At 37.0% G+C, this 11346-nt stretch overlaps 1 protein-coding gene across 12 annotated transcripts in view; it reads right to left on the reverse strand.

The window, feature by feature from the left end:
• Positions 1–6157: 6157 nt before the first annotated feature.
• The window catches only part of rims1b (regulating synaptic membrane exocytosis 1b), a 92762-nt gene continuing 87573 nt past the window's right edge, over positions 6158–11346 (reverse strand). For 8 of the 12 annotated variants that reach the window (XM_084394767.1, XM_084394766.1, XM_084394763.1 and 5 more), the window contains 5 exons: positions 11159–11309; positions 10426–10532; positions 9672–9773; positions 9314–9453; positions 6159–9058 (listed from right to left, as the gene is read on the reverse strand). In XM_084394767.1, coding sequence (XP_084250893.1) covers positions 8840–9058; positions 9314–9453; positions 9672–9773; positions 10426–10532; positions 11159–11309 — 719 coding nt within the window. In that variant the 3' untranslated portion in view covers positions 6159–8839. Of the gene's footprint in view, positions 9059–9313; positions 9454–9671; positions 9774–10425; positions 10533–11158; positions 11310–11346 lie in introns of all 12 variants that reach the window. The other 4 variants (XM_084394758.1, XM_084394770.1, XM_084394759.1 and 1 more) reach the window with 2 other exon arrangements.

Raw genomic sequence — 11346 nt, forward strand, 5'->3', positions numbered from 1 at the left:
AGTCGCTGCTCAACTAGTGTTTAAGAGTGAGAAACAAAGTTTAATTAACATCTGACCAACATATTTAACACAAGCGCTAGGAAAAGTGTAAATCCGTAAAAAGAGATCAAACGGGATGTAACGGCGTCAGTTAAAAGATTCCGTTATAAATCCCAAGCAGCTGTCACTGATGGGGAAACTGTGGCTTTCGTCTTCTGACTGCGTGCTTCCTCTAATTTTCAGTTCAAAGCGCCTTCTTGCGTTCAGAATTAGTTAGCGCATAGGCTATTGTGTGGTACAGTGAGCAATCTTGCGCAGGATTTGTTCCATGTCTGAACTAAATAATTGCTCAATTAATGAGCGTTACCAGGATGGTAAAACCAAATATTCCGTGTTTTTTGTTTTTGTTTTCTCCACCAAAAATTATTTATTTCAAAAGCAATTAAATACCAAGACCTTTTAACATTGTTCCATGACTCACATCAGCATCGACAATCAGAATCTAGACATATTTCTGTTAAATCTCCAAATACGTCTAAGTTCCCCCTCTTTTTTTTTTTTTTTCATGCTGATGAGTGATGATTTACATGTGGCTCATCTTGGGCTGCATTCCATTTGCTTCTCAACCTTAGTTACATCCAATGACTCAGACTATAGAAAGTATGAAAACATGCGATGGAGTTCCTAATTGGCTACATTAGACATAATTACCCTCAGACTCACATTAATTCTGGCTCATCAAGGACTAAGAATAGAAATATACACTTCACCATCTGCGTGCTACTGGACTGCTGTTTAAGAGACACGTAGCCTACTGTTATGTATTTTATATCGTGAGAAACTTGAGAGAAAATGATCCAGTTAGGCCCACAATGGAATCATTCCTGCTTGCCATGTCCCTTTGCTGCAACCAGCACCATCACTTGCTATCAGTCACGAGTGGAGCACTGGGGTCATTGGCAGAACACAGAGACATGTATCAGGCTAATTGCTGTGACGCCAGTTTGCGAGGCGGCAGGGAAGGAGGACATGCAGTCATGTTGCACTGCAACATAGATGGCGATGGACAACATACGTTACGTGAATTGCAAATTGTGACTTTTTGCTAATTTTTTTAATGGTAAGTAATTGCCTACATTAATGAGGTCTGGCTACTTACAATCTCTGTTTGAAGTAGCCTGACGTGGACATATTGGTTCTTGGGCTAGCACTCGCTGTTAATTAATTCTAAAAATCTAAAATTAAGTTCTTGCAAACAAAACGAGCCCTGACGCTGAGAGTGATGAGTTTATAATTATCCACAGCGCTGACTCTCGGAAGAATTCTAACAAACGTCTGCCCTCTGCTGGTGAGTGTGAGGGAAACCGTCTCACGCCTGCCATAGGCACACGGCGACAATGCAGTCTGCATCGGTATGGCATGCTGAGCGAGACTAATGCTGCGACCTAATGCGCCCTAAAAGTATACTCTTTTTGTGAAGAAAAAGTATACTTGTTTTGAGTGTGTAGCAAAAGAGTAAGCTTTGGGACATACTAGCCTACTTCGTCATCTTTAACGGGCAGCGCACATCCTGTCCCTGAAACTGCCCTGCTGTCAATCCGGCCTTGTCACAGTTAAAATACTACATTCAATGTAATATAATTTCCTACCGTTTCGGAGAGAAATGTTGTTGCACGTTAATCTGCCAGTCGTGGTCAAGCGGAAACTCTCCTCACGTGCTTGCAATTTGAAAAATGATGCATTTAAAAGTTAATGGCTGAACATATCTTTACAAAAGTTCACAATGTTGCAGATGAAATATATAGACAACACTGAATAAATACATTTTCGTCAGGTAGCCTATACTGATAATGAATCACTCAAACTATCTAGCCTAAACCTTTCTTACATAACCGCCGGACTCGCACATCCTCCATAGATTTTTTTCTTCTTTTTTTACTCGTGTTTGTACTAGTTCTAATCGAATCCTCGTCCAACGCGCAATAGGTTGTGGGATTTGTTGGACACTTCGGATTCTGACCGGTGTGGTGAAGTGTTGAGTCCCAGCTTAGGATGAATCTTATATTCATCTTGAACTATTTGATCTAAAGCTGTTCTCGCGATTTAATGTAATCAACTAATTCATGTAATAATCTTTTATTTTTATCCTGATTATTTATATAGTTAAATTGAAATAAATAGCATTTTTAGGTATGTTTTGCGACATTGTTAATTGTTATTAAGCAATAAGGCATAATATATAGGCCTATTATTACAAGCATGTCATAATTAATTCTTAAACAGAATTATGCTTGTATCATATTTGGTATCAAATTTTTTTTTATCGAAAAATATCATAGATGGTGAAAAAAACCTTATCTCTAATCATTTCGGATAACTGTAGGCTATGCTATGCTACTATCTAAGCTAACTAAAAAACACTAAGAATGAGAAATTTTTAATTTCACAATCTATAGATCATATCTACATAAGCTATAGCTTCGGTTATATACTATATGAAACATATAAGTTAAAAGACATTAATGGTCGTTATAACGAGTTTTAACGTTATAACGTTATAAAGTGATATCTTGAAACCAGGCACAAAAGCGATTACCCATACAACGAGCTTTGAACCAATCGGATTGCTTGGGTCCTAAGCTGGGACTCAGCACTTCACTACACCGGAAATAGTAGACGATCCGGGTATCTTTGGAATACTCATTTCAACATACTACAATTTGGGACGTAGCCTACTAATTCTATTTTCGCATACTAGGACGGATAGTATGCGAATTGGGACGAACTTAATTGTCACACAGGGAAGATGTTACAAGTGTTTTATAGAGTCAAAGTCATATTACACGGATTTATCCATGCAATGGTTTTGTATGTTGGTTTCAAATAGCCTACCCAATTTAAACCCAGCTTAATACCGGTATTAAAACCGGGCCCAGACTAAAATTCCAATATGATCAAATGTTTGGGGCAAGCCACATTTCAATTGGTTCCAAGTTGTCACATGTCTTAAATGTTATAAATTGGAACAATTAATTTAGGCTATTCCAATATGTGTTGGCCAAAACAATGATCTAATATATTTGAGTGTTACCTTTTGCATTTTTGCTCTTTAAATTGGGCATTTTGAAAGTTGCAGTAGTATTTTCTTCACTATTGAGACATATATCTGAGTGAAACGGCATCTAAACCAAACTAGTGTCGCAGGTATTTGCAACATTTATTGTAAATCGTGATATGAGCCTGGCAAGGTTTTTACATCGGACCTCTGATGTTCTGGATTTTGCAGATGTGTTTTGTTACATATGAATTATATTTTGAAGAATGACGAAATGCCATTTTTTCTTTGTTGTATAGCCTATACAGTACATTTAGCTGTAAGTTGGACGGTGTGTCATATAAGCCTATAGGCTCTATGCACAATCGCTTCCGCATTTTGTCTCAGCCCGCCCAGTTACATCCGGTGCTGCGTCGGAAGCCGTTTTTGCATTCGGTGGAGATAATGGTAAATTACACTCGCTGTTTACAAGATTTTCCAGCGGTTAACATGAATGATATTAACAATATTGTGAGGCAGTTAGCTGTCACACCTAAGAGTAAGAAAGAGAAGGGCTTTAAATTATATATTTAAAGCTACATTGACAACTTTGAGGGTGAGTATTCTCTCATATCATGCGAAATCCGACTAGCGAATCGGTTTCTAAAATTGTTGTCTCCGTTTCTGAGAAAATTAATTTTAAGAAGGTTTTGGCGCTAGTACACTTCGCTATAGAACCATAGACAGGATAAGAAATGGACACAGCGACACCAGACTTCAACGGAGAAAAGTGAAGTCAATTAAAAGCACTCACTTCCTGATGGCTGAGCGTCCTGCGCAGCCTCAAACTGAGCTTGACGACGTAGATGTGACGTGAGCAATCCGTCTGTCTTCTAGTAGCTGTGCCAAGAGAAATCTGAATCATTCCCTTCTGAAACTTGCAGAGACGGAGAGCGTGAGTAGGAGCTGTCCATGAGCTAGGAGCAGGAGCATCTTTTGGTAAGTATTCTGATTCATTATTTTGGTAATTTTGCCTCCACATCCCCCCCGATTGCCTGCAAGCTTCTCCTCCTGTCTATACGGTAATGTCTCTATACCAGTGGTTCCCAATTCCAGTCCTCGTGACCCACTGCTCTGCACATTTTGTATGTCTCCCTTATTTAACACACCTGAACCAGATCATCAGCTCATTAGGAGAGACTCCATGAACTGAACTGAGTGTGTCAGATAAGAGAGACCTACAAAATGTGCAGAGCAGTGGGTCACGAGGACTGGAATTGGGAACCACTGCTCTATACTATGCGACAGAGAGTCGTGTGGTTATGACGCAATTGTTAGCCTATTTTTACAAAAACGGCTTTGACGGGGCCATAACGGAAGATACAAATGGAGTCTTTAAACGCCTCAGATGTGAAGTTATTCGCTGTCAAAATGACGCCAAAATTAATGGGAGTCAATGGAATGCTAACAGCAGGTGATAGCTTGCTAGCCATGGAAGCTACGCTTTCCGGGTGCTGGCTTACCCCTTTGTATAGAACGCGCTATGTGGAAGTAAAGATGCTGGCTGAGATTCAACCGGAAATACGTCAGCAGCGTTCGTGCATAGAGCGTATTGCTTTTTCCATATATTTGTTTCCATTCACATAATACAACGCGAAAACCCAGAGAGCTCAAATTCGGGTGAGGAGGTCCCATGGGGACCCTTGCCCGAACACAAGAGTGGCGGGCCTCGGGGACACCCCCTACCGGATCGCCGCTCGCTGGGACCGCCGACTTTGAACGGCTATAACTCGGGGATCAGGGCGAGTTGGATACGTCCGATAGGCCCCGTCCAGCACTACGAATATTGACCGAGGGGTTCTCGAGATATAAGCCCAAAAAGGTGCGCCTTTGTAGCGGTTAAAAGATTGTAAACATTACTATGTTTAATGTTTTTGAAATAAGTCTCTTATGCTCATCAAACCTGTAATTATTTTATCAAAAAAAAAAAAAAAAAAAAAAGAAGGAAGGAAGGAAGGAAAAAACAGGAATATTGTGAAGTATTATTACAATTTAAAATAATGTTTTTAGTTTAATGAACTTTAAAATATAATTTATTTCTGTATTTATTCCTTCAGAAATCATTCTAATATGCTGATTTAATACTCAGTTATGTTAGAAACGGTTGTGTTGCTTAATATCTTTTTGGAACCTGTGATACTTTTTTCAGGATTCATTGATGAGTAAAAAAGAACAGCATTTATTATTAAATCTTTTCTAACAATATAAATCTTTACTGTCACTTTTTTATCAATTTGACACATCTCTACTGAATAATATTATTAATAATAATAATAATAATAATATATATACATTTTTAAATGTATTTATTTATTTTTTAAATAAAGACAAAAAAAATTACTGACCCTAAACTTTTGAATGGTAGTGTATATTGTTACAAAAGATTTCTATTTTGATTTCTAATTCTTTTTTTCTTTTTTTACTTTTTATTCATCAAAGAATCCTAAAAAAAGTATCACAGGTTATAAAAAAAACTATTAAGTAGCACAGCTGTTTCCAAAATTGATAATAAATCAGCATATTGGACTAATTTCTGAAGGATTACTGAAGACTGGAGTAATGGCTGATTAAAAGTCAGCGTTGTATCACAGAAATAAATTATATTTTAAAGTATATTCAAATATAGAAAACCATTGTTTTACATTGTAATGATATTTCACAATTATTACAGTTGTTTTTTCTGTATTTTTGGTCAAATACATGCAGGCTTGAGGAGCATAAGTGTCTTCTTTGAAAAACATTAAAAATAGTAATGTTTCCAAACTTTTGACCGGGACTGTATGTATAACAGTCTCATGTGAAATTATTCATATTTAACATTTGTTTTTTGCTATTGTTTTATTTATGAACCATGTCCATGTAGATAAACATGATTGGTGGGAAATCCGGAGGGATAGCCAATTCCATCATGGATGAGGTTGTATAAAACATATTGCATACAGATGTTATTTTTCCTAAATCAAATCTTAAAAGATGTCAGCCAACACTATATGAATGCACTATTACATGATAAATGTATGGGTCAGAAAGGTCAAAAGTGATTCAATGTATTTATTTTAAAACTCTAATCTAGTGTTTCTCAAATCTGTGATAGTATATGGGCTGGGGTTTGTTTGTTTAACCACTGTTGACGAATAAAAAGTTAAATGAAAAAGAGAAGAACATAAACATTGGGTTGAAAATTTCTTCCACACACTTTTTTCTTTTATTTGGAAATAATAAAAATTAACTTTTTTCTTTTTCTTTTAAATATAAAACATACACACATCATATGAGCCACACCTGTATACAAACAGAAATGTTGCAGTGAATACTTTTTCTTTTTCATCATCTCAGTGAAACACATACTAGAAGTTGTAAACAGTCAGCATTGTTTTCCCCTCTACTCAAGAATACTGATCAAGTAAAATAAAACCTGTCTCATGAAAAAAACAATCTTTTTTTTTTTTTTTCTGATTTCGTGTTCATAGCAGAGGTGAAGAATTTGGCTCGAAAGCACAGAGAAAATGACGATCTGGCTACAGCTTTAGAGCGGAGTGGTTCGGCCCTCTAAAAGTGACAGTGAGCGCTCTAGATTTGGACCCATATGATAATAAAGGTGTCCGCTCAGCGGTCCCATATTGGGATGGTTGTTCTCAAAAGTAAGCCTTGGCCCCTTTGCAAATATGGCTTAACCACATGGTTATCTCATTTTTACAACACATGCGCTAATTAGTCTCTGTGCATCTACATTTATATTTAACATGTATACGGTTATGTATGTATGATATATTTTTGACATTTCCTGTTTTGATATCGGTATACTCTTGAATAACTTGATGGGATGTATACACATTTTATAGGTTAATTTCTGTGGTTTTGAGGTAAATTATGATTCAGTAAAATCTGTAAAACAGGAAGGAGGTTAGCTTTTGTTCAGTGTTACAGTACAGCACATTTCCCCAAAGGTATATAAAAGACTAAAATAAATAATTAAAAACTTTGAAAAAAAAAAATGTTGCAACATTCAGCACCGAATGGAGGACATGGACTATTTTTTTAGCTGATCTGAAAAGTCTGAGTGAAAGCAAATGGCTTCTTTTTCTTGGTTTATCTCTTATATTCAAGTACAAGCAAACTGTACAGTACATGCAACATACAAGCTGGCCTACAGTATGTTGAACTAACACATATCTATTTCTGTTACTTTTTAACATTTGTGTAGTCTGTTTTACAAAAATGTGCATGCAGCTGGGAACTGATCCGAGTCATGCTGCTCCACTGCACTGGAGGGAGGGGCCAGTGGCCTGATAGATGATTGGTGTTTATGTTTGTGATGGCAAAATCTGATTGGTCACTTCAACATTTACAGAGACACACAAGAGGAATTAGCATTTTTTCTCAATCATTTAAAAATCAAGCTTTTGTGCTTGCATTATTAATTTAAAATAAAAGACATATGTGCAAGGGCTTGTTCACTGTAAAAAGTGAACAGTTGGATCAACTTAAAAAAATGACTTCAATTGGTAACACCTAAAGAAATGAAGTTTTCTCAACTTAAATTATCACATTTTATCGTTACCAATTGAAGTAATTTTTTTAAGTTGATCCAACTGTTAACTTTTTACAGTGTTGAAGAGTTTGAGTCAATCGTGTGTCCACAGGGTGGTATAAGTTAAAAGTGGCTTTTGCTAAACCATATATATATATATTAAAAAGGAAAATGTACATTTACGCAATCACTTACCATCAAACAAATTTAAAAAGTTAGTTTAGTGTCCAAAAAAACTCTATGTATCAAGATTTACTCAACAGATGAAAACATAATTGTATAGATTTCTTTTACCAAAGACCCTAAATTAGAAAACTTACATGTACATAAATATGTTTACCTTGGTACATAGTGTTTTTTCATGAACTAAATATATACTTTTTAATAGCATTTAATGATAAGTGTAAATACCTACAAATCTGATTGAATTCACTGAATAAGATGATGTATGCAATGTACTGTAGGATAATGTAATCGTTTCAGTTAACAGTAAATCAAAATGTATACTGTGCAAAGAAATCTCTTTTTTAGCATTTCTTGTCATTTTCACAGCACATTGGACAACACAAACCAATTGATTTTCATAAAATGTGCCAGAGATGTTAAAAATAAATCAAACTAAACAAATATAAAATAACTTCTAGAAGAGAGTGGCCTCTGCTAGCTGTCACAAGCATTGCAAACAGAGGAACTTTTTGGAGGATATGAACCATGGCTTTGGGTCCTCCAGGTTTAGGCACCAAGAAAGGCCCTGCCCTTCCAGACAACCTCCCCAGGGGACGCCCTACGTCTTTCCAGTGGCTGACCTTTGACTTTCAGTACAAACAGGGTTTAGACAGGGCCTCGGCTGAGGCCCCACAATCCCTTGGTCAGAGGTCACCTTTGTTTTTGGGCTGATACATTCTGATGCTCTGTTAAAAACTAGCTAACGTACATTTCTTTAATGAAGACTTGACAGAATATCACCCTGCTTTCTATGTCACCCTAAAGCGGTGCTTCCCACGTGCTAGTGTGCTAGACAGCACTAAGTCTCACGCAACAAACAGTGAGAGAAACAAACAAATTCGGCAGAACACGTGCTACCCACAAAGAGGAAAACATAAAAACAAAGTCACAGGAGTGATTGTCAGATTTTAACAAAGCTTTGTGTCATTTCATCGCATTCTCTGCCTGGCTCTTATTGTTGTCTTGTTGTCTCTCAGCTTGTATTGACTGTGCTTTATATTGTTAGTCCACTACGATCGAACTCCCGGAGGTGCCGGTGAATTGTCCAGGGATGTCTGAGAAGCACGTCGAGTTATAGAGGCAAGAGTTGGGTCGACAAGGGAAGAAGGCGGGAAAAGTTTGTACCAGCCAATGACATTGCTGGAGAGGTCCAGCTCCTCTAGTAGGATTTGTGCAACTCCCATGAAGGATTTGTGGTCCATTCGCCCATAATCTCCCCAGACAATTACCTAACAGGATGAAATCAACAGTTTGTTTATTGATTCATCAGTGGATGGAACTCTCAGGTCACATAATCAAAGTTAATAATATCTAATCTCAACAATGTGATCTATTTAAACTAGACAATTGTCTTTTTCATGCAGCCCTTGTGGGCTTCAATGACGTTTTCTCACAGAAGTTCTGTTCAACTGCCTCATCAAGTGGACAGAATCTGCAAAAATAAACTAAACGTAGAAAAAGGACAAAAAAGCCACATGACTCACTTGTAACACTTTACCCTGCGGACTTTCTTCAAACTGCAGTGCTTGCTGGTACAGCGGGTCGAGTGTCTTGCGTGCAATTTTTGTCTTCTTCTTAGCTACATATGCCCCATTGTGTAGAAGATAGACTTTGACATATGGAGCTATGATTGAACAGAATGGATCAAATTAGGCAGGTATCAACACAATGTATACTACTGACATTACTGAACATAGCAAGTATGACTAGCTCTGGCAAATGTGGCTGTTTTCTGTATCGCCTAGAACTGCTTGATGAGTTATGTGGCTGAGTAATATGATACTGTACATATGGAGTTAGAATCACAAGCTGTGAGTTCAGAATACATCAGAAAGGACTCACCAGGGAGTGATTTGGATCCTGGTTTTTGGATGAGACCTCGTGCTCTTATCACCTCCACCTCCAGCTGGCCTTTCTTATTCACCATGCCAATCTGAATGTCACCTGGACATCACAGAATATGCAAAGAAAACCAAGTAAAATTGACCATTTTATTTAAACGGTACATTTGCTTAATGGATTTATTCAAATGGTTCATGCAAAAACATTATTTGACATTATTTCCCAAGGCAGTTACCTTTTGTATTTTGACCTGAAGTCAGTAAATTAGGACTGTAAATGTAATGTACTGTTTTTAGTACAAATATAGAAAAACAAAAAAAAACTATACAACATAACTGTTTATAACTTGACACAAGTCTTGAAAAGAGACGCTAAAAACAGTGTGACACGATGCAGTGGTAAATGATGTCCATATGACAGATTTTTTTAAAAATAGCATAGACGGATCACTGAAATGCATCCAATGTGAATCTTATAAAGAACTTGATTGCTAAATGAATTGCTATGAACTGTAGGCCAGCTTATTAAATTATTAAATTATATGGAATTTACAGTATTGTCTTTTAATTTGTCTGCTTCGATAACATAATGGCTTAAATTATACTGGTTCTTCGCTAATTTTTATATACAGTGTGCAGTTACTTGTGTAGTTAATCAAATTAATCACAATCAGTTGCATAAAACAGAATAAAAAATGGTAAACAATTGACAGCAAATGGGATAAGAATAGGATGCTACAAGAAGAAAATCTTACCAATTGCTGGTGTGGCTAGGGTTTGTCGACCAACTAGTTGAGCAGGGCCCAGTCCATCCAGGAAGTCACTGAACTGAGTCTCGACTCGAACTGCTGGGAAAATTTGACTGACAAAAGACAAACATTGTAATGAAAAAAGGTGTTATTCTTACTGACTTATAGAAGATTCATAAAAAGAAAAAATCTAGTAACGGGATCGGAGAGTTTTGGAGATCAATTTCTTTTTTAATTGATCTCTTTTAAATGATCAATGTATCCAAAGTATGTGGATTTGTATTCAGGCATGGTGTTCCAACAAACCGAAGGTCTTTTTGAAGCATGTTTACATGTTTATCCATAATGGCAATGCCTGACTGACTGTTGTTTGGATAAAAGGAACAGCACTTAATGAGGCTGCTATTTCTAGAAAATAATAATCCCGGTTTAAGATGGGACATTTCAGAAAGGAAAAAAATATGGAAAATGTCAAATTATTTTGGATCATTGTAAATACAGGAAAAGGAAATTGCTCCAACTGACCCCTGCTTTGGGACAGACATGTACATATAAGAACTGGCAATTGGTATGAAAAGATAACAAGAACAAAATTTTTCCATGTTGTTTTAGAGAACGCGTAACAGATGTTTGGAGAAGTGCGTGACCAATGCAGTGCCAATCTTGTTCTCATGGGTGGAAGTGCTGCATTTAAAAAATTGCAAAATATAATCTAATAAAGCACGAGAAGGAAACTTACCTGCCCTCTGAGTTGTAGCTGTTCATGCTTCCGTTGTTGGATTCTCGGCTGGGTTGACGACTCATATTCCTCTGCAATTCCACAGCCATTCCCGTCTCCTGACTGCGCTGGATTGTCCCTTGACTGCCCTTCGACTTCTTATTGGACGCCTCTGAAGATGGACAGATTCCACAAACAATAAAGAAATG

Source organism: Rutilus rutilus (assembly GCF_951802725.1).
Source record: "Rutilus rutilus genome assembly, chromosome: 2".
Classification (NCBI taxonomy): domain Eukaryota; kingdom Metazoa; phylum Chordata; class Actinopteri; order Cypriniformes; family Leuciscidae; genus Rutilus; species Rutilus rutilus.